The sequence below is a fragment of the Pelobates fuscus genome, chromosome 4 (genome assembly GCF_036172605.1).
Source record: "Pelobates fuscus isolate aPelFus1 chromosome 4, aPelFus1.pri, whole genome shotgun sequence".
Classification (NCBI taxonomy): domain Eukaryota; kingdom Metazoa; phylum Chordata; class Amphibia; order Anura; family Pelobatidae; genus Pelobates; species Pelobates fuscus.
In genome coordinates this window covers 249,968,969-249,993,913 of record NC_086320.1, presented here as the reverse complement: position 1 = coordinate 249,993,913, position 24,945 = coordinate 249,968,969, and the positions used below count along the sequence as shown (strand labels likewise).

General features: G+C 41.8%; 1 protein-coding gene across 4 annotated transcripts in view; it reads right to left on the bottom strand.

The window, feature by feature from the left end:
- LOC134608848 (growth factor receptor-bound protein 10-like) overlaps positions 1-24,945 on the bottom strand; it is a 568,153-nt gene that overhangs the window by 452,766 nt on the left and 90,442 nt on the right. For 3 of the 4 annotated variants that reach the window (XM_063452029.1, XM_063452030.1, XM_063452031.1), the window contains exon 2: positions 18,838-18,932. In XM_063452029.1, the coding sequence (XP_063308099.1) occupies positions 18,838-18,885 (48 nt within the window). In that variant the 5' untranslated portion in view covers positions 18,886-18,932. Of the gene's footprint in view, positions 1-18,837; positions 18,933-24,945 lie in introns of those variants that run through there. The other variant, XM_063452032.1, reaches the window with a different exon arrangement.

The window sequence follows — 24,945 nt, the reverse complement described above, 5'->3', positions numbered from 1 at the left end:
AACAAACCAGGTTGATCTTTTGACCAACATTCAAGTAGGTGAGCACTTGGGAAATGGTGATCACAATATAGTGACCTTTGAAATAAACTAAAAAAAAAACAAAAGCACATGGGGTATACTAAAACATATAATTTTTAAAAGGCCAATTTCAATAAGTTAAGGGCAGCTTTACAATATATTGACTGGCATAAACTCTTTAATGAAAAGAACATTGAGGATAAATGGAACATTTTCCAACAAATATTATAAAGGTACATTTCACAGTATGTACCATTGGGTAATAAATATAAAAAAAAAACACCTTAAAACCAATGTGGCTTAGTAGAGAAGTAAAACAAGAGATTCAAAATAATAAAAGGGCATTTAAAGCATTTAAAAATCGGACAAATCAGAGGCATCCTATAAAAGATATAAGGAAGCCAATAATGCGTGCAAAAAGGCGATTCGATTCGCTAAACTTCAAAATGAAAAACTGATAGCCAAAGAGAGCAAAACCAACCCCAAAGCATTCTCTAAGTATATAAATTCTAAAAAAACAAAAAAATGAAAGTGTAGGTACACTAAAAAATGAAATGGGGTTGGTAGTTAACAAAGACCAGGAAAAGGCAGGAATTTTAAATAACTATTTCTCCTCCATATATATTAAGGAAGAACCCATGGCAATAGATGTGCAAATGATTGCTGCTAAAAACTTGCAGAATAATTGTAATTGGTGCTGCAGCAACTAAAGAAAGTTAATATAAACAAAGCTCCAGGGCCTAACGGTATCCATCCACGTGTACTTAAGGAACTAATTGTAGAAATAAGTGAACATCTGTTTTTAATCTTTCAAGATTTTCTTTTAGGAAGTGTTCCGGAGGATTGGAGGCAGGCAGATGTGGTTCCTATATTCATAAAGGGTTCAAAATCCTTGCCTCGAAATTATGGACCTGTGAGCTTAACTTCTGTGGCTGGTAAAATATTTGAAAGGTTATTAAGGGATAATATTCAAGAATTCCTTTAGAAGAACATGGTGATCAGCAAAAATCAGCATGGTTTTACATAGTACAGGTCATGTCAAACTAACTGGATTGCGTTCTACGAAGAAATTGGTAGAAGTATAGATCAGGGTGTTGCAGCGGATGGGATCTATTTGGATTTTGCCAAGGCATTTGATACAGTTCCACACAACAGATTGGTGTTCAAACTCAAGGAAATCGGTCTAGATGAAAATGCTTGTTCTTTGGTAGAACATTGAATTAAAAATAGAGTACAAAGAGTTGTCATTAAAGGAACATTAGGGTCAGTAACACAAACATGTATTCCTGACCCTATAGTGTTAAAAGCACCATTTAGCACCCCATGGCCCCTCATGCCTCCATAAATATAGCAAAATCTTACTGAATTCAAGCCAGAAGCTGTAGATCTGCATGCGGTTTGCCTAAAAAAAAACAAGCAGTCTACTGACATCAGAAGTGGTAGCCTGATCCAATCACAATGCTTCCCCATATGATTGGCTGAGACTGACAAGGAGGCAGATCAGGGGCAGAGCCAGCATGATTCAAACACAGCCCTGCCCAATCAGCATCTCCTCAGAGATGAATTGAATCAATGAATCTCTATGAGGAAAGTTCAGTGTCTGCATGCAGAGGGTGGAAATACTGAATGTTTGGATGCATTTTAGGCAGCCATGACCCAGGAAGGATCTGAGGAGTGGCCAGTGAAGTGATCACTAGGCTGTAATGTAAACACTGCACTTTCTCTGAATAGACAGCAAAAAGCTTGAAGGTAATGATTCTACTCACCAGAACAAATTCAATAAGCTGAAGTTGTTCTGGTGACTATAGTGTCCCTTTAATGGAAAATGTTCAAGCTGGACAGAGGTGGCAAGAGGTGTCCCTCAGGTTTCTGTTCTGGGACCCCTTCTATTTAACATGTTTATTAATGATCTTGAAGACAGCATTGAAAGTCATGTTTCAGTGTTTGCAGATGACACAAAACTTTGTAAAATAATACAATGTGAGCAAGATATTACTTTGCTGCAGAAGGATTTAGATAGACTGGAGGACTGGGCACTCAAATGGCAGATGAAATTTAATGTTGAAAAATGCAAAGTTATGCACTTCGGCGTAAAGAATACACAAGCAACGTATACCCTTAATGGAAGTGAATTAGGGATAATAACACACGAAAAGGACTTGGGAATTGTTATAGACAAACTATGCAACAATGTGCAATGTTAATCAGCAGTGGCTAAGGCTGTGATGGATATAAATTAATGTGTGTAAAATGTCTATTTACTATGTTTTCCCTTTGTTCATTTATTACTCAATATTACTCACCCCCTCCCATCGACTAAGACGCTTGTGTAGCAAGATGGTGTCTCCATCCGAGCTACACGCAAAGACAATGACGACATCAACACCCTGGAGGAAGTCCATCAAGATAAAACACTTAACACCTAACCAAGTAAATATTTACTTTTACAAATATCTAACCCTTAACTAATTGAAAAGTTTTACTTTCTGTATTTGCACACATTGCATTCTTTTGCCTTTTTAAGGGGCTACCCACCCCCTGACAATACACTTGGAAGTTTTCATTTAACTGTACTTTTCTGTATTAGCATGATTTCTTCGCCATGCACGCTTTTTATTAGATTTAAAACATTTGGACAGGGGCAGATATTCAAGCAAACACTTGGTTTGGTCCAGAACAAGGCCAGTAAGGTATTGTCATGCATGAAAAAGGGCATTCATTCTTGGGATGAGAATATAATTTTGCCTCTTTATAAATCACTGGTAGACCACACATTGAATATGCTGTGCAATTTTGGGCACCTGTTCTAAAGAAGGATATTATGGCACTAGAAAAAGTGCAGAGGCGGGCTACAAAATTAATAAAAAGGAATGGAACATATCAGCTATGAAGAAAGGTTAACAAATTTAAACCTATTTAGTTTAGAAAAACGTTGCCTGAGAGGGGATATGATAACATTATACAAATATATTCAGGGCCAATACAAACCAATGTGTGGAAATCTATTCACAAACCAGACTCATCGTTGCTCGCCTTGCTTGGTTGGATAGAGAGGGACTCAACTGTCACCCCCATTCTATCTTATGCTTTACAAGTCACCAAGAGGCAGACACCCACGAAATCTCTTCGGGCCAACGCATAGATAGAGCCACAAGTCACATGGCAACTAAACCTTCCTAATGCCGCGACCCTTTAATGCAGTTCCTGACATTTTTTAATCACAGCAGCCTGCAGCTCTCTAAATCAACTACAATAGGGGGCAGTGGGGTGATGGTTTGTGAGACCATGCTAAATAAAAAAAGAGTTTTTATTACACCAACAGGATCATGAAATATCCTTAAAAGGGGAATTAGTGTGAATTATTTTCTTTTTTAAATAGAACCACTAGATGTGGCCTACATTTGTGACTAAGTGGTTACACAAAACCGTTACAAAAACATTACACGAGAATCACTACTCGTACTAACCGCAAAACATTAAAGGACCACTATAGTGCCAGGAAAACATACTAGTTTTCCTGGCACTATAGTGCCCTGAGGGTGCCCCCACCCTCCTGAGGGTGCTCCCACCCTCAGGGTCCCCCTCCCGCCGGGCTCTGGAAAGAGGAAGGGGTTAAACACTTAACTTTCTCCAGCGCCGGGCGGGGAGCTTTCCTCTCCTTCCTCGCGACGTCATCGGCTGAAGCAGGAGCCGCGCACGCATTCAGCCTGTCTCATAGGAAAGCATTATCAATGCTTTCCCATGGATGCTGGCGTCTTCTCACTGTGATTTTCACAGTGAGAAGCACGCAAGTGCCTCTAGCGGCTGTCAATGAGACAGCCACTAGAGGCTGGATTAACCCTCAGTATAAACATAGCAGTTTTTTTTTTTTTTTATCCTAGATGGTCCAGGCATCCAGACCCCTTCATTAAGCTGAAGTGGTCTGGGTGCCTATAGTGGTCCTTTAAGCATTACTCCAACTGATGTTTCCAGTAATGCTACTAGCGGGAATGGTGGGGGAACAACTAGGAAGCAAATGTATAGTGCGCAAGTTCATAATTTTTACATTGCTGTCCCCTACTAACCCTTCCTTTCTGTAGCCCACCTCAACCACAAAAATCTTTAAAATAAAGAATTTGCACAAAAAAATAAAAGCAAACCCAGAACTGGTGTGTTTTTTATAGGGCAGGTCATCTGTAACCAACACCTCCAATCTCATCTCATTGATTGGACTCCAGTTGGCTGACATCTCACTCCAATTAGCTCCTGGAGATGTCATTAGTCTAGGGGTTCACATACTTTTTCCACCTGCACTGTGAATGTTTACATGGTGTGTTCAATAAAAACATGGCAACATGTCATTCTTTGTGTGTTATTAGTTTAAGCAGACTGTGATTGTCTATTGTTGTGACTCAGATGATTATCAGATCACATTTTATGACCAATTTGTGCAGAAATCCATATCATTCCAAAAGGTTCACATACTTTTTCTTGCAACTGTAAAAAAACAAAAAACCCTGGCGGGACGCCACTGATATAAAGACTTCACAATTGGCACACAATGCTCTGCTGAATCTACTGAAGTGGGTTGCAACTTTGTTTAAATGTATATTTATGCTTCATACCATTGCAAATTTGTCACTATCTTGATGTACACAATTATGTTATTTTGCTTATGTTATTTGTATAGTGTCTTGCCTTGGAATAAATAATTTTTAAAAGGTGTGTGATTTTATTTTATTTTTTTCTGGGCCATATATCACCTGTTGAATAAATATGACAATCGAGTAAAGAAAATTATCACCATGATGGCAAATAACTTACTAAATAGACAACCCATATATATATATATATATATATATATATATATATACACACATATATATACATATATACATATACACATATATATATATATACACAGGGAACGGCGTTCCTGCACTTTTTTCACAGGAGGAACGCCGTTCCCCCTGCAGGCACTCAGGGGGCGGCAAAAAATGCCGCCCCCAAATGCCCTGTGTTCCCCCTGTCATGGGGGGGGGCACCTGATTGTCCCCCCCGGCGGGCTGCTCTCCCCCTGTCACACGCGGCGAGGGAGCTGTGTCCTCTCTGCTCCCTCTCGCCGCGTGGTTTGTCTGCTGATGCAGGGAGCCGGAATATGACGTCATATTCTGGCTCCCTGCATCAGAAAACGTCGCGCGGCGAGAGGGAGCAGAGAGGACACAGCTCCCTCGCCGCGTGTGACAGGGGGAGAGCAGCCCGCCGGGGGGGCAATCAGGTGGCCCCCCCATGACAGGGGGAGAGCAGCCCGCCGGGGGGGCAATCAGGTGGCCCCCCCATGACAGGGGGAGAGCAGCCCGCCGGGGGGGGGGCAATCAGGTGGCCCCCCCATGACAGGGGGAGAGCAGCCCGCCGGGGGGGGGCAATCAGGTGGCCCCCCCATGACAGGGGGGAGAGCAGCCCGCCGGGGGGGGGCAATCAGGTGCCCCCCCCCATGACAGAGAGACAGCAGCCCGCCTCACTGCAGCCCCACTGGACCCCAGGGACCCATCCATGCCAGCTTTCCTAAAAGGTAGGGAGGCTGGGTGGGTGGGCAATGTTAATTTTAATAATTTGTATATGTATGTCTGTTAGTGTATGTCTGTTAGTCTATGTATGTGTGTATATCTGTTAGTGTATGTGTATGTATGTGTGTGTATGTCTGCTAGTGTATGTGTGTGTATGTGTGTGTATGTCAGTCTATTTATGTGTGTGTATGTCTGTTGTTGTCTGTTAGTTTATGTGTGTGTGTGTCTGTTAGTGTATGTGTGTGTATGTCTGTTAGTCTATGTGTGTGTGTGTATGTTAGTTTATGTCTGTTAGTGTATGTGTGTGTTTGTGTCAGTGTGTGTGTATGAGTGTATTTACGTCTGTTAGCATATGTACGTGTGTGTATGAGTGTATGTGCTTCTGTTAGTGTATGCACATGTTTGCGTGTATGTGCTTCTGTTAGTGTATGTTTGTAAGTGTCTGTCAAATCAGTGAGAGTCTGTTTGTCATTTAGTGTGTGTGTGTGTGTGTGACTATTAGTGTGTGTCTGTCAGTGTGTTTGTGTGTGTCTCTCTGTCAATGCATGAGTGTGTCAGTGAATGTGTGTGTTTGTCACTGAGTGTATGTGTTACTGTCAGTGTGTATCTGCCAGTGTGGGTGTCTGTCAGAGAGTGTGCTTAGAGGGACACTATAGGCAACGAGACAACTTCAGCTCATTGAAGTGGTCTGGGTGCAGCGTCCCAGTCCCCTTAAACATGCAAGTGTAATTATTGCGGTTTCTCAGAAACTGCAATAATTACCTTGAGGGGTAACTCCACCTCAAGTGGCTGTCTACCAGACAGCCACTAGAGGGACTTTCGGGTGGTTAGGTAACCAAAAGTCGCCTAACTGATGCTGGACGTCCTCACCCTGTGCATGAGGACATCCAGCATCTGCTAAATACCCATAGGATTTTAACCCCATCCGTGTCGAGTGGGGGAGGGGAGGACATGAGGGAGGGGGGGCACTATAGGGTATTATAGTGCCAGATAAACAGCTTTGTTTTCCTGGCACTATAGTATTTCTTTAAAAGGAGCAGGAAAAGGTGGAGTCTAAAGAGGATGGGGTGGGTTCTTAATCAGGAAGCGGTGCGCCCTTGACAGGAAGGGGTGGTAAATTTAGATTAGGGGGTGCTCAGGTATAGTCATGCCTAGGGCAGCACAAAATTTAAATACACCACTGTGTGAGTGTCTGAGTATGTGTGTCTGTGAGTGTCTGATTGCATGTGTGTGTCTGAGTGTATGTGTGTGCACGCGTTTATATATGCATACGAGTGGGTTTTTTTTTGGGGGGGGGGGGGGGGAAGTTCCCACACTTTTTTCCCCAGGACTTGACCCCTGTATATATATGGGTTGTCTATTTAGTAAGTTATTTGCCATCATGGTGATAATTTTCTTTACTCGATTGTCATATTGATTCAACAGGTGATATATGGCCCAGAAAAAACTAAAATAAAATCACACACTTTTTAAAAATTCTTTATTTATTCCAAGGCAAGACACTATACAAATAACATAAGCAAAATAACATAATTGTGTACATCAAGATAGTGACAAATTTGCAATGGTATGAAGCATAAATATACATTTAAACAAAGTTGCAACCCACTTCAGTAGATTCAGCAGAGCATTGTGTGCCAATTGCGAAGTCTTTATATCAGGGGCGTCCCACCAGGGTTTTTTTTTTTTTGTTTACAGTTGCAAGAAAAAGTATGTGAACCTTTTGGAATGATATGGATTTCTGCACAAATTGGTCATAAAATGTGATCTGATCATCATCTAAGTCACAACAATAGACAATCACAGTCTGCTTAAACTAATAACACACAAAGAATGACATGTTGCCATGTTTTTATTGAACACACCATGTAAACATTCACAGTGCAGGTGGAAAAAGTATGTGAACCCCTAGACTAATGACATCTCCAGGAGCTAATTGGAGTGAGATGTCAGCCAACTGGAGTCCAATCAATGAGATGAGATTGGAGGTGTTGGTTACAGATGCCCTGCCCTATAAAAAACACACCAGTTCTGGGTTTGCTTTTCACAAGAAGCATTGCCTGATGTGAATGATGCCTCGCACAAAAGAGCTCTCAGAAGACCTACGATTAAGAATTGTTGACTTCCATAAAGCTGGAAAGGGTTATAAAAGTATCTCCAAAAGCCTTGCTGTTCATCAGTCCACGGTAAGACAAATTGTCTATAAATGGAGAAAGTTCAGCACTGCTGCTACTCTCCCTAGGAGTGGCCCTCCTGTAAAGATGACTGCAAGAGCACAGCGCAGACTGCTCAATGAGGTGAAGAAGAATCCTAGAGTGTCAGCTAAAGACTTACAAAAGGCACTGGCAAATGCCAACATCCCTGTTAGTGAATCTACAATATGTAAAACACTAAACAAGAATGGATTTCATGGGAGGATACCACAGAGGAAGCCACTGCTGTCCAAACAAAACATTGCTGCACGTTTACAGTTTACACAAGAGCACCTGGATGTTCCACAGCAGTACTGGGAAAATATTCTGTGGACAGATGAAACCAAAGTTGAGTTGTCTGGAAGAAACACACAACACTATGTGTGGCAAAAAAGAGGCACAGCAAACCAACATCAAAACCTCATCCCAACTGTGAAGTATGGTGGTGGGGGCATCATGGTTTGGGGCTGCTTTGCTGCGTCAGGGCCTGGACGGATTGCTATCATCAAAGGAAAAATGAATTCCCAAGTTTATCAAGACATTTTGCAGGAGAACTTAAGGCCATCTGTCTACCAGCTGAAGCTCAACAGAAGATGGGTGTTGCAACAGGACAATGATCCAAAGCATAGAAGTAAATCAACAACAGAATGGCTTAAAAAGAAGAAAATACGCCTTCTGAAGTGGTCCAGTCAGAGTCCTGACCTCAACCCGATTGAGATGCTGTGACATGACCTCAAGAAAGCGATTCATACCAGACATCCCAAGAATATTGCTGAATTGAAACAGTTCTGTAAAGAGGAATGGTCAAGAATTACTCCTGACCGTTGTGCATGTCTGATCTGCAACTACAGGAAACGTTTGGTTGAAGTTATTGCTGCCAAAGGAGGTTCAACCAGTTATTAAATCCACGGGTTCACATAATTTTTCCACCTGCACTGTGTATGTTTACATGGTGTGTTCAATAAAAACACGGCAACATTTCATTCTTTGTGTGTTATTAATTTAAGCAGACTGTGATTGTCTATTGTTGTGACTTAGATGATGATCAGATCACATTTTATGACCAATTTGTGCAGAAATCCTTATCATTCCAAAGGGTTCACATACTTTTTCTTGCTACTGTAAATGGAATAAAAACAGATGAAAACTGTCTGACCAAGTAAAAAAACATCCTCAGATCCAGTGCTTAGTTCTTATGTCCCTTGTAGTGCACATGGAGGATCTATGTATCGATTGTCTCAACCCTACATTTATTACTACTAATATTGCATTTCCACATCACTAACCATCACGTCACAGTAGATGTTAAGTTCCATCAGAAGAATGGGACGAATTGCTCATGTCAGTCAGAGAAGAGTAAAGGAATGATTGAAAGATGGATAGAGAAGAATATAAAAGATAAATCAGGTAAAAGAGAAAGGGGGGGATAAAAGGGGGAAATAAGGGAAGGGAGGGAAAGGGAAACAAGTACGGGAGGGTGTGGAAGGGGACTCATCAGGGTAGAAAGCCTGCGGCCCAGACGGTAGAGGGCAAGGTGCGTCTTCAAGTTCGTAAAAGGGGCTATCCATTCCTTGTAAATCCCTCGGAGGGATCCTTAAAAGTTCCCCCAGAAGGGACAAGGGGGGTGATTTCAGCGGCTGTCGTTGGTCGTTGGTCGTTTGCATGAACAGCGGTGTTGAGGGGGAATGAGCCTACCCCGTCCAGCTCCAGATCACCCACGTAGCGGTCTATTCAAGGGCCCTAGACCTTTTCAAACTTCTTTATAGTACCCCTGACCTGTTAATTTGTCCATGAGCAGTGCGTCTGATTTTTTTGTGTTACTGCTGTAAGGTGGGGGGGGGGGGGGCGGGGGAGGTCTCTCTCTGTAGCCAAACCTGAGCCAAGGCCCTCCTGGCTGCCAAATTCACCTTATGTACAAGTATCTGTTCCATTTTTGACCAGTCACCCATAGACCTGGCCAAGAGAAACACCCAGGGGTCTAGTTTAATAACCCTGTTGAAGACATCCCGCAGCAACGCCGCGATCTGTTTCCAGTATTTTTGTACCTCTGGGCAGTCCCACCAAATATGTATATACGTCCCCTTCTGACCGCACCCTTTCCAACACAAGTCTGTTGGAATTTTATTCATTCTGCAAAGTTTCGCCGGGTAAGTGTACCATCTTAACATAGTCTTGTAAGCCTGTTCCTGCAAAGGGACACATATAGAGGACATTGCAGCAGCTTCCCATATTTCCTGCCACTCTATGCCGTCCAATATTTCATTTAGATCCGCCTCCCATAGGTCTATATATGTAAGCTCTCCCCATGCTAATGTGTTTGTGCTTAGGGATTATTTAAGAGTTGCACAGCTGAAGGCAACAGAAAATTGCATTAGGCTTGTCAGTAAAAGCAAAAAAATTCAAGAAACCACTGTGGTACTGTGCAGATGTGGCCAAAATAGTAAAACAAAAAGTTAGCATTTAGTAATTATAAAAAAAAAAAAAAAAACAGAGTGAGTGTCATGCCAAAAGCATGAGTTGGTGTTTGATGTGTGTTGATATATGTTAAGAGTTACATAGTTACATAGTTAGATAGCTGAAAAGAGACTTGCGTCCATCAAGTTCAGCCTTCCTCACACCTGTTTTTTGCTGTTGATCCAAAAGGCAAAAAAAAAAAAAAAAAAAAAAAACCCAGTTTGAAGCACAATTTTGCAACAAGTTAGGACAAAAAAATCCTTCTTGACCCCAGAATGGCAGTCAGATTTATCCTTGAATCAAGCAGTTATTACCCTACATTGTTATTTTTTTTGTTTTGTAAACCTTGGGATGACATTTATTGTGGTCTTTGATCTTGCACCAGGCCTAGACCATAAAACATCTAGTCAGTTATCACCAAAGCTGGACACAAGGAATTGCATAGAGTGGGCAATAAACTGTCAGACCAACCTCCTCTGATCCCCCCCCCCAGGGGTCTGCCCTCTGAGAAACAACTAGTTTAGGTATATAATGAGGGTGCTGGACTATCCAGGCAGTTCATTTTTTTCTTTGGTCAGCAACTTCTAGGAGACCTATACCATCTAAGACTCCCACAAGAATTCAATATGGGGTAAGTGTTTGTAAATTATTTATTGTGTTTTCTCCTATTTTATTTGATGTACTGTTTTGCAATTTGTTTTCTGTATATCATTTATTTTTGTGTTTTGTACTCAGCACTGTAAATCTTTGTCAGACTAAATGTTTACTTAATCAGCTTGTGTCTCTGTTCTTTATGAGCTTAACTCTCCAGAGGAAAGCTCAGGTAAACATGTTACCAAAAAGGGTTAATTATATGTGTTTGATCAGTAAAAGTAGAACTGCGATTCTATAATTCTCCTGTGTGTGGGGTAACCTAAAATGCCCGGGTTTAAAAGTCTTGGTGGCAGTAAAGTATGTACTAGGGGGTTAGTATAGAAGGGATTGCAGGGGTTAATTGAGTGGCCTGGTGTCATTAACCCTGTCACTTCCACACTCTCCCCACTGTCTCAGCTGGGCCTATAGCCCACGCTCGTGACAGTGAGGAAGACAGAATGATCTATAAGATTAGGCAGAAAGTGGATAGGCAAATTATAAGAGCTTCCAAATAACACACAGAAGAGAAAATAGTGACAGTAAAAAAAAAAAAAAAGGGAGAAAACATTTTTTAGATACATACATGAGAAAAGGAAAGTAAAACAAGGGTTAGTTTGATTAAAAACAAAAGAAGGAAGGTATGTAGAAGAGGATAAAGGTCTAGCTGACTCCCTCAATTAATATTTTTGTTCAGTATTTACAGATGAAAATGAAGGAATGGGACCTCAGTTAGGAAAAAGGACAATGAGTCATGTGACTTTACAGAGAAGGAGGTTCTATTTCAACTGTCAAATGTAAAGACAAAAAGTCAATGGGAACTGATGGAATACACCCAAAGTTATTAAAAGAGCTTAGTGGTGTACTAACAAAACCATTAACAGATTTATATAACCAATCATTGTTAACAGGAGTAGTACCAGATGATTGGAAGTTAGCGAATGTTGTGCCCATAACTATAGGCCAGTAAGCCTTACTTCAGTAGTGGGGAAAGTAATGGAAACATTGTTAAAGGATAGGATTGTTGAACATCTAAAAACACATGGATTTCAAGATCAGATACAACATGGGTTTACTTCAGGGAGATGATGCCAAACTAATCTTATTGATTTTTTTGATTGGGTAACTAAAATATTAGATCAGGGTGGTGCAGTAGACATTGCTTACCTAGATTTCAATAAGGCTGACACTGTTGCACATAGAAGGCTTATCAATAAATTGCAATCTAAGTTTGGATTCCTATATTGTTGAATGGGTAAGGAAGTGGCTGAGTGACAGGCAACAGAGGGTTGTAGTCAATGGAGTATATTCGAAGCTTGGGCTTGTCACCAGTGGGGTACCTCAGGGATCTGCACTTGGACCCATTCTCTTTAATATTTTTAATAGTGATATTTATTTACTTATAAAATATTTTACCAGGAAAGTTACATTGAGATTTCTCTCGTTTTCAAGTATGTCCTTGGTCAACAAATCATTGCATTGTTACAATTAGGGTACAATAAAATACAAAAACAATATTAATACACAATAAATACAAAATGTAACATAGAACGGGTAGGCAATATATAATCAACCATGACAGGTGCATTCTGTTTTGAAGTATGTAGAGAGGGATCTCTAAAAGGACTTTAGGCTTAGGGAAGATTTTAAGTTGCGCGGGAGGTCATTCCACAATTGCGGCGCTCTGTAGGAGAAGGAGGATCGGGCTGCTTTCTTTTTGTATTGAGGTAGACTAAGTAAAGTGTTGGTACTGGATCGGAGGTTATAGGAAGTGGGAACAGCCGGGGAAAGCATTGTGTTCAGGTAGGGTGGGAGTTTCCCAGAAAAGCTCTTAAACACAAGGCTGGAAAGATGAAGGGTGCGTCTGGATTCCAGCGACTGTCAGTTTAGTTATTTTAGCATGTCACAAGGGTGGGTCCTGTAATTACATTGTAGCACAAATCTGTAGAACGAGTTATACAATGTGTTGAATTTATGAATGTGGGATTGTGATGCAGATACTACATCCCCATAATCAATGATTGGCATCAGCATTTGCTGTACAATGTTTTCCTTTAGTGTAGGGCTTAGGCAGGATTTGTTTCTGTACAGGGCACCTAGTTTTGGATAAGGTTTAGATGCAAGCTTTTCTATGTGCAGGCCAAAAGATAGATTGGGGTCTAACATCATACCCAAGTATTTGAAAGAGTGGACTGCGGTCAGTGTTCCATTTGAATTTGTTTTGATGGATAGGTGGGAATCGTGTAATTTGGGTACTGTTCCAAAGATCATTGTGACAGTTTCGTCAGTGTTCAGGAAGAGTTTGTTTTTTGCAATCCACTTTTCTACCTCTGTAAACTGGTCTTGGAGCACAGCCAAAAGCTGCGGTAGATCGGAATTGCTCACATAGATTACCGTGTCATCTGCGTACATGTGTACATTTGAGGATTTGCAGACATTAGGCAGATCATTTATAATTAATGTAAATAGTAGGGGGCCGAGAATGAAACCTTGGGGAACACCACACGTGACTGGGAGAGGGAGGGAGTCGCTGTCAGAAATGGACACATATTGCGAGCGATCTGATACATATGATCGAAACCAGTTTAGCGAATGATCACCGATACCTGAGTTTTTGAGTTTGTGCAGAAGAATGTCGTGGTCTACTGTGTCAAAGGCCTTTGCAAAGTCAAGGAAAATAGCTCCAGTTAGGTCTTCTTGTGCCATGCCAGTTTGGATGTCATTGCAAACTTTTAAGAGGGCAGTTGTAGTGGAGTGATTGTGGCGAAAGCCCGATTGATCAGGGGTCAGATAGTTTGATCGTTGGTAGTACTCACATAGTTGCGTATGGACACATTTTTCTAAGATTTTTGACAATACCGGGAGCAATGATATAGGGCGATAGTTAGAAACTAAAGTAGTGTCACCACTTTTATGGATAGGCACTACTCTCGCAGTCTTCCAAAGTTTGTGTATGTATCCAGACACCAAGGATTCGTTAATTAGAGTTGCAACGGGTTTAGTGATTGCCGGCGCACTGAGCTTCAACAGCATTGCTGGGATTTGATCAGGTCCGGACTGGTTTTTCATTTTTAGATTATTAAGATGATTTTCAATGACAATAACAGGTACAGGTCTAAAAATGAACTTGTCTATATTGGGACTTTGCTAATTTAGTGGGACCTGATCCACATTTGTAGTTTCAGGATGCGTGTCATTTATTAGCTTGGCAATCAGGGCAGTAGAGCATCCGACAAAATAATTGTTAAAGGCATTTGCTACATCTAAGGGAAGTTGCAGGGTTTGGTTATCCACTTTGACAGTGGAGGTTTGGGAGTGGATTGGGGGAGTTTGTAGTTTATTTATGACTTTCCAAAAGTTTCTAGGGTTTGAGATGTTACTGTTCAGATTGTCATAGAAATATTGGGCCTTGGCCAATTTTGTCTGTTTTGTGCATACATTTCGCCATTGTCTATACGCACAGTGCTTATTTATAGAGCCAGTACGCTTAAACTTTGACCACAAAGAATCCCAAAACTGGTACATTTGGATGAGGTCAGCTGTGATCCAGTTCATATGTGCTCCTTTTACCCTCACCTTACGCAGCGGGGCATGCAAATTCCAAATTTGTAGGAGTTCAGACTGAAAGAATTCAACAGCACAGTCTAGATCTGGGATAATGTTTAATCTGTGCCATGGGAGGTTCTTGATGTCCTTTAGAAAGGATTCAAGATTACATTTTTTGAAGGACCTAGTTATTTTAACCTTGGGAGAGGATTTAATAGCCTTTATTTTACGCACACAGTACATTAAACAGCGATCACTGAAAGTGTTTGGGAGAACACCGGCCTCCTGGATTCTATCAGGAGAAGTGGAGAGAATCCAATCTAGCAGGGTATGGTTATGGCTTTTAATGTTTATGCGAGTTGGGGAGGAGATTAATTGCGTTAGCTGCAAAATCTTAGACAGCGTGCAATAACTATTATTTTTAGGATTAAGCCAAATCAATATTAAAATCTCCAAAGACCAACAGTTCACTTTTAGGGTTTTGAGCTATGGTTTCACTAAGGAGATGGGCTATGTCAGAAAGGGAATGCACAGGGGAGCTAGGTGGGTGGTAGATTCCTGCAACAATGATTGATTTACTGCACGGGATCTCAATTGTGCCAGAAAGGACATCAAAGGTGGCAGGAGGACTAAGGTTTTGTAAAGGGGTAAACTTTATAGAATTGTCAACATAAATAACAATGCCTCCTCCTCTCTTTGCTCTGTCATTTCTAAAACATACCCCTGTATTGCAACGGTGGTGTCTGGTATGTTAGTCGTTAACCAAGATTCTGAGAGCACAATGATTTTTGGTTTGTAATGGGAACACCAGGCTTGCAGTGCATCCAGTTTAGGGAGCAAACTACTGATGTTGCAGTGCACAAAAGAGAGACCTTTTTTAGTGGGGAGATTAGGACTAGAATTAGCTGGGGGACCAGGGTTAGACTCCATATTGCAGAAGGTCTTGATGGTAAGGTATGTATTTTTGCTGATGATACTAAGATATGTAACAGGGTTGATGTTCCAGGAGGGCTAATCCAAATGGCAAATGATTTAGGTAAACTAGAAAAATGGTCAGAGTTGTGGCAACTGACATTTAATGTGGATAAGTGCAAGATAATGCATCTTGGATGTAAAAACCCAAGGGCAGAGTACAGAATATGTGAGTCTTAACCTCAACATCTGAGGAAAGGGATTTAGGGGTGATTAGTGCCAGGAAAACACTTTTTCTGGCACTATAGGGTCTCTAGGTGTCCCCCACCCTCAGGGCTCCCCTCCCGCCAGGCTCTAGGAGGTTGAAGGGGTTACATCTTAAGTGTTTTCCCCCGCCGGGCTCCCTCTGCACAGGTACTCTTCTCCGCCTTTTCGCCGTCATCGGCTGAATGCGCATGCACGGCAAGAGACGCATGCGCATTCAGCCAGTCCACAGGAAAGCATTCTCAATGCTGGCGTCTTCTCACTGTGAAAATCAATGAGACAGCCACTAGAGGCTGGATTAACCCATAGGTAAACATAGCAGTTTCTCTGAAACTGCTATGTTTACAGCAGAAAGGGTTAATCCTAGATGGACCTGGCACCCAGACCACTTCATTAAGCTGAAGTGGTCTGGGTGCCTATACTGGTCCTTTAAAGGTAGGCAGGCAATGTAATAGAGCATCAGGAAATTCTAGCAGAATGCTTGGTTGTATAGGGAGAGGTATTAGCAGTAGAAAGAGGAAAGTGCTCATGCCATTGTACAGAACACTGGTGAGACCTCACTTGGAGTATTGTACGCAGTACTGAAGGATATTGATACTTTAGAGAGTTCAAAGAAGGGCTACTAAACTGGTTCATGGATTGCAGCATAAAACTTACAAGGAAAGGTTATAGGAACTTAGAATGTATAGCTTGGAGAAAAGACGAGACAGGGGGGATATGATTTAAATACAAAAAGGGAAACATTTAAATACATAAAGGGAATCAACACAGTAGAGACCATATTTAAAAGAAGAAAAACTACCACAACAAGAGGACAGTCTTAAATTAGAGGGGCAAAGGTTTAAAAATAATATCAGGAAGTATTACTTTACTGAGAGGGTAGTGGATGCATGGAATAGCCTTCCAGCTGAAGTGGTAGAGGTTAACACAGTAAAGGAGTTTAAGCATGTGTGGGATAGGCATAAGGCTATCCTAACTATAAGATAAGGCAAGGGACTAATGAAAGTGATAAAATGCAGCTGAAATTCACATCTTTAAAATGTTACGGGCCTAAATGCCCCGAAAAAATAATGTTCAGGGAACTTAAACGCATAGATCCTTATCTTATAGTTAGGAGAGCCTTATGCCTATCCCACGCATGCTTAAACTCCTTTACTGTGTTAACCTCTTCCACTTCAGCTGGAAGGCTATTCCAAGCATCCAATACCCTCTCAGTAAAGTACTACTTCCTGATATTTTTAAACCTTTGCCCCTCTAATTTAAGACTATGCCCTCTATCTATGCCCTCTATCTATCTCTATCCTCCTTTACCGTGTTGATTCCCTTTATGTATTTAAATGTTTCTATCATATCCCCCCCTGTCTCGTCTTTCCTCCAAGCTATACATGTAAAGATCCTTTAACCTTTCCTGGTAAGTTTTATCCTGCAATACATGAATCAGTTTAGTAGCCCTTCTCTGAACTCTCTTTTTTCAGATTATATATGCCCTGTTATCAGTAGGTATATTTTATGTTCAGAGGGCAACTGTGTGGGCATGTGTCCGTGCCCAATAAAAACAAGACAAACACTGAATCGGTGTGTGTCAATGTGTTAACATACAGACACAATGTATAATTTGATCTGCAGCCACGCTCATGTTTGCTTGCCTTGTGTACTGGCTGAGGCTGATGGGAGAGAGAGGCTATATACTCACTTCTGTCTTTTTAGCTGGGAGGAAATGACAGGCTGTCTATAACTTTCTCCTAGCCGGCAGATACTGCAGGGGCCTGGTCAGGCTCTTAAAAGGGTCGCAGCACCCGACCGGGCCCCTCATCATAATATTCACCGGGTGGAGAGATAGAGATATATACTGTATGTCAGATTGTATGTGTCATTTCCCAAATATTAAATAACAAAAGTGCTGGTGCGCAAGATTTAAAAAAAAAAAAAAAAAAAAGACACCTCAAGTGTTCTTATTCATCAAAAAGTGCTCTTTAGGTGTCAATACATAAATAGTGAAAATGATATTCACCCAGGATTGTGTATCAGATTTTAGGGTGTCAGGGAGTCACACTACAAATGCGGGAGTCTCCCGTACAACTGGGTATATTCTGCAAGTCGGGTATATTCTGCATTGCCAGTGGAAACACAACTCAAAGGTAATTGGTAAAATGTGGCTTGCGTAGCAGAGTTGCCAGATCCATATCATATTATACATATATAAAAACAAATACAAAACCCACAAATCCACACACATACGAGAAGGGAGAGGGGAGGGGAGGAGAAATGAATAAATGTATAGGATTGCAAAATTTGCAAAGCAGTAATTTATCCCAGACTGTACAAACAGGTGTACAGCACAGTGTAAAGGGTACTAGGGATGGACCGATATGGATTTTTTAGAGCCGATACAGATACTCTAAACTTTCAGGCAGATAGCTGATAACTTACCGATACGGTAACTTAACAGGTTTATTTATTTTTTGCGAATTTCTTTTTTTTATTAAGGTAAATGCACAAAAAAGATACATGCCAGTCAGAATGTATGTTTTCAATAATATATATGTGTGTATATATTGTGAATGCAGAGTGTAATGTGTGTAAAACAGGGGGGGAAGGGGATTTTTTATTTTTATTTTTACACTTTAAATATTACATTTTTTTAAAATTGTGTTTTAGTCTCCCCTCCCTGATTCTTACCTGGCCAGGGAGGGGAAGATATGGCATTCCCTGGGGGGGCCAGGCACACTTACTTCCCATCCCAGCAGCAACCTGTCTAATTCTCGCGGCCTGAGTGCAGCGCGGAGCGTTGCCATGGTAACCCGTGGCAACACTGACGGCCGCGGGACTCGCAAGAGTTAGACAGGGGAACCACCGCAAGCCTCCCAGGACCCTGATGGCGCTCCTTGTCTGTATTATCAGCAATATTGGTATCTTTATTGGCTAATACTGCTGAAAATACAGAATATCGATAATCAGTCGATCCCTAAAGGGACTTCTGAATCCTGTAGTTCAGGATTCCCCCTTACATTGCTAGTGAACAAAATAACTAGGTTTATGCAGAAATACAGTAGAACCATTACAATACTATGCAAAATGCACAAAGCTCTCCATACAGATCATAAGAGGTCTTAGCTGTGCATATATGCTGTGAGACAATATGATTTTCCAAGAGGAATAACATGCAGACAGCCAATACAGACTGTTTACCTCATCCCATCTTGTTTTGCCATTATAGCTACTGTCAACAACACAAAGTAAAACCTAAAAGAGAAAAATAAATAAAGACACCTTACCTGGTAGTAGGAATGCAGGAAAGCATCTGGACAACCTGACAAAGCCATTTGTTGATTAACGAATTCTTGTCAGATCCAACACCTCCCTTGAACACCTATTAAAAGTTTAAGGTTAAAGGTTAAAGGTTAAAGCTTAGCATTTTAAGACGACCCAGTTCTATTTACTTTGGCCTATACAAGACGTAGTAAATGTTTCAGGTTGTGAAAATAAAAAAGGTATTTCACTACAAGCCTAGTATTAACTCCTGCTTTAACTTCTTAAAGGAACACTATAGTCACCTATATTAATTTAGATAAATAAAGCAGTTTTAGTGTATAGATCATTCCCCTGCAATTTCACTGCTCAATTCACTGTCATTTAGGAGTTAAATCACTTTGTTTCTGTTTATGCAGCCCTAGCCACACCTCCCCTGGCTATGATTGACAGAGCCTGCATGAAAAGAAAAACTGGTTCACTTTCAAACAGATGTAATTTACCTTACATAATTGTATCTCAATCTCTAAATTGAACTTTAATCACATACAGGAGGCTCTTGCAGGGTCTAGCAAGCTATTAACATAGCAGGGGATAAGAAAATCTTAATTAAACAGAACTTGCAATAAAGAAAGCCTAAATAGGGCTCTCTTTACAGGAAGTGTTTATGGAAGGCTGTGCAAGTCACATGCAGGGAGGTGTGACTATGGTTCATAAACAAAGGGATTTAACTCCTAAATGGCAAAGGATTGAGCAGTGAGGCTTCAGGGGCATGTTCTATACACCAAAACTGCTTCATTAAGCTAAAGTTGTTCAGGTGACTATAGTGTCCCTTTAAAGACAACTTTTTGATATAATGATATATATTTCAGGTAGAAAAATAAGGCTAGCAAGAAGCAAATAAATATTGAAGCAATCAAAAAGTAGGATTCAGCTCTGAAGAGGTACTGGTAAATACAAGAAGGCAACTTTAACAACCCAGGCAGGTGTCTCTAACCTGGCAGAAATAGAGAGTGGTAGAAAGTAGTAAGTAGTAAGGCCTTTGTGTGACCTCTAATCATGTATGCAGCAAAGAAAAAAAAAAAAAAAAACAGTAATACAAAAGGGGGATAATATATTGTAGTATGCAAAATAATCTCATTATAGGAGAAAAGACACTTACAGGAGGTGCGGAATGTGATGTGCTTGGTTGGTATAATACCCATTTAAGGACATTTGGTCAGTCTCTTGATCAGTAAATGGTCCAGGGATATGAAATAGAAATGGACACTATAGTGTAGTAGTTTGTCTTCCAATACTTAGGTAGTATAAAATAGGTGAATAGGAAATAAACTCAAATTTTGGAGTCTAGTGTATGGCTCCTTTAGACAGTGTGGATCGGTATGATCCTCTAAGAATATGGTGGAGGTGCAGTGCCTTGCATAGAAACATAAAATGTGACGGCAGATAAGAACCATTCCGCCCAATTTTCTAAATACTTTCATTAGTCCCTGGCCTTATCTTATAGTCAGGATAGCATTAAGCCTATCCCACGCCTGCTTAAACTCCTTTACTGTGTTAACCTCCAGCTTAATGAAGTGGTCTGGGTGCCAGGTCCCTCTAGGATTAACCCTTTTTATTATTGTAGCGGAGTACAGTATTATAATCCACGATCTCCGCTGGTATTACAGGTAAATCCACAGTCAGCGCTGAAAAGTAAGGCAATATCCCAATCCTCCCAATAACCGGACGAAACACAGTCTGGGAGTCAACTGAGGTCTTTATTCACAACTTCCAGTATTTATGCAAGTCCCCATGCAAGGGGTTTCCAGACAGACTTTGCAGGGGTAATACAGTAGGGGACTACATGGGGGACTTAACATTCTGGACATTTCTCCCATCAGGCACTGCTGCACGAGGGGGATACTCCCACTGGAATACACCGTTAAGTGGATTATCTCCTTGTGAACTGACAATTCACATTAAAATCTATAACTTTCGCATAATTCACTCTTTTTGTACGAATGGACGTTCGGTAGATAGCTGAGGTCTGGGGTTACATTTTGTGAGAAAAACGCTCGGATCCCAGCTACGACTACCGAACGGCATACGAAATAGACTTAGCCATCGAGTTCGGTTAAAAACTACCGAACACCGATGGGAACATAATGTGATAAGGGCGGAACTCCCGACCGCTCTGGAAGTCCAGCGGTGTTCGTGTCGTCGAATAGCTGTTTTCAGTTCCAGGCACTCGACGACCAAACACCGCTTTAGAGACAAAGGATCCAAGATGGCCGACCGCCATTGTTGTAATCGGTTAACAAGCGCCACACGTCCCTTAATGTGTGGTCTATCAGGGGGGCCCATATTCGTTTCACGAACAGCCCGGATAGTCGCGGTTCGTGAAACGAAGTCATTGAATGCTAGTGGCTTACAACTGCTAGCATACAAATTACAATGGCCACATAAGACACAGCAGAATACATACATAACATAGCATAAAATACAGACAACCTTTTGACAAGTAAAGTCCAGTGTGCCAAAAGTGGCTAGGTTTGCCACAATTATAAACATAGCAGTTTCAGAGAAACTGCTATGTTTATTAGGGTTAATCCAGCCTCCAAATCCTCTAGTGGCTGTCTCCCTAACAGCCGCTAGAGGCGCTTGCGTGATTCTCACTGTGAAAATCACAGTGAGAGCACGCAAGCCTCCATAGGAAAGCATTGTAAATGCTTTCCTATGAGACCGGCTGAATGCGCGCGCAGCTCTTGCTGCGCATGCGCATTCAGCCAAAAGGGAGGATCGGAGGCGGAGAGGAGGAGGAGAGCTCCCCGCCCGGCGCTGGAGAAAGAGGTAAGTTTAACCCCTTCCTCACACCAGAGCCCGGCTGGAGGGGGACCCTGAGGGTGGGGGCACCCTCAGGGCACTATAGTGCCAGGGAAACTAGTGTTTTCCTGGCACTATAGTGGTCCTTTAATAATCGCCGGGATCAGCCACCTGACCCGGCGTTAAAGGCACAGTGCCTCAATCACAGTGGGAGGTTTAGATATCTCCCACGGGTGATTGTTAATTCTGATTGGAAATTATCCAATCAGAATTAACCTATGGATTCAAATACTTACCTTTCCTGTTCCTCTCTGCCCTGTTGTGGTCTTTGCTTGCTAGTATTGCTACTGAACTTGTGTTTCTGGTTACGTACTCTCTGGCTTGTTTATCTGACTTTGTGACTTTCTCCTACCCTTTGACCTCGGCTTGTTTCTCGTTATTCTGTCTGGTTTCCCTTACTCGGCTTGTCTCCTGACTATTCTTTGTGTGTTTAGCCCGACCACCCTAAGGTCCGGTACTGCACCTTTTCTGTGTGTGTGTTAGCGTGTTTGGTTCCCGGAATCGTGACATTCTGTACAATAGAATGAGCACTTCCCTCTTTCTACTGCTAATACCTCTCCTCCATATACAACCAAGCATTCTGCTAGCATTTCCTGCAGCTCTATTACATTGTCTGCCTACCTTTAAATCATCAGAAAGAATCACCCCTAAATCCCTTTCCTCAGATGTTGAGGTTAGTAGGGCATCAAATATCCTATACTCTGCCCTTGGGTTTTGACGTCCAAGGTACATTATCTTGCACTTATGCACATTAGAAAAAAAAGTTGTGGCAACTGACAAACTAATGACCACAACCCTTATATAATTCCTAAAAGCACTACCCAGTTGAAGAATCAGTTAAACTCTCCAGAATATCTCAAAGCAAACACTTTGAAGCAGCACTTAGAAGCGGCAACCAAGCTATATATACACACACACAACAAAGGCTATATATATACATACAGCTAGTTGAGGAAATAGCTAAAATGACAATGAAGGGGGAAGTTATCATCATGGGTGACTTTAATCTTCCTGATGTAAACTGGAAGTCCAAAATAGCCGCTTGTGCCAGGAGAACACACATTCTAAACTCCCTTCTAGAATTTTCTCTAAAACAACTTGTTGAGGAACCAATTCGTAATGAGGCCATACTAGTTTTAAAGGATCACTATAGGGTCAGGAAAACAAAAATGTATTCCTGACCCTATAGTGTTAAAACCACCATATCTCCATAAATATAGCAAAATCTTACTGTATTCAAGCCAGAAGCTGTAACTCAGCATGCGGTTTGCCTAAAAAAATAAATAAAAAGAACAAGCAGTCTGCTGACATCAGCAGAAGTGGTAGCCTGATCCAATCATAATGCTTCCCCATAGGATTGGCTGAGACTGACAAGGAGGCAGATCAGGGGTAGAGCCAGCATGATTCAAACCCTGGCCAATCAGCATCTCCTCATAGAGATGAATTGAATCAATGAATCTCTATGAGGAAAGTTCAGTGTCTGCATGCAGAGGGAGGAGACACTGAATGTTTGGATGTATTTTCGGCAGCCATGACCCAGGAAGGATTTCTAACAGCCATCAGAGGAGTGGCCAGTAAAGTTATTACTAGGCTGTAATGTAAACACTGCATTTTCTCTGAAGAGAGTGTTTACAGCAAAAAGCATGAAGGTACGGATTCTACTCCCCAGAACAAGACAAAACTAGACAAGTAACAGTTTACATTGCATCACATTGTCTTCAGTTGTATTCTGTTGTACACTGCCCCCATACACACACACACACACACACTGCCCCCATACACACACACACACTGCCCCCATACACACACACACACTGCCCCCCATACACACACACACACTGCCCCCCATACACACACACACACTGCCCCCCATACACACACACTGCCCCCCTACACACACACTGCCCCCCTACACACACACTGCCCCCCTACACACACACTGCCCCCCTACACACACACTGCCCCCCTACACACACACTGCCCCCCTACACACTGCCCTGCACACACTGCACACCCATACACACACAGACACATACAGTGCCCTACACACACTGCTGCCGCCCCCATACACACACAGTGCCCCCCCATACACACACTGCTCCACACAGACATACAGTGCCCCCATACACACACTGCCACCCTCACACACACACTGCCGCCCTTACGCACTCACACACACACTTCACCCCTAACACACACCACTTCTCCTATGCCCTATATCCCAGCAGACCCCAGGTAAGTTGTCAAACTGTTCTTAAACGGTATGACTACTTACTCTGGGGTGGGATCCTGGCACTACTGGCACCATAACTACTACACTGAGCTGTAGTAGTTATTGTGCCAGGATTTTTTTTTTTAAATCTATAAGTGCCCCTTCCGAGATCAGGCTCTGGATCCGCCACTGATAGATTGGTCTAGATGTAAGCATCTTTGTGGCAGTAATGTATATTATCGTTGCCACCTTAAAGAGTATATACCAATTTAATTGAAGTAAGGCAGTTTGGGTTTTATTTTCTAGGTTCAGCAAGTACCGTATTTATTCGAGTATAACGCGCATTTTTTTTAACCGATTTTTAATTTAAAATTAAGGGTGCGCGTTATACTCGAATAAATATACCTTCCAGGACCGCCGGACTCATTACAAGCCCGGCGGTCCTGGGGGGGGTGGGCAGCAAGCGTTTACTCACCTCCGTGCAGCTCCTCCAGCTTCCCAGTGTAAATCTCGCGAGACCCGCGGCCAGCTCTGACGCTCTGACGTCGTCAGAGCTGGCCGCGGGTCTCGCGAGATTTACACTGGGAAGCTGGAGGAGCTGCACGGAGGTGAGTAAATGCTTGCTGCCCACCCCCCCAGGACTGCCGGGCTTGTAATGAGCACGGCGGTCAGTATTATTTATTCGAGTATAACAAGCACCCTAATTTTAGATTAAAAATCGGTGTAAAATTTTATACCGATTTTTAATCAAAAATTAGGGGTGCGCGTTATCCACGTGTGCGCGTTATACTCTAATAAATACGGTAGTTATTTTATCAAATACCAATAACCATAAAGGTTTAAGTTACTCTCCCATCAAATGTGCAAGAAAGCACCTTCCTTGGTGCCGCATCTGTCCGACTAGTGGGGATATACATAAAAGCAAGTTTGGCAAGGGCCAAATACCATCCATGCTTAAGCTTGAATTTTGATTTCACCGATACTCATGCAGTGTAAACTGTATTATTTGGTCTAATAAATTTGAACCAATCCTTGTATTCAATGGAAATCTTTATAT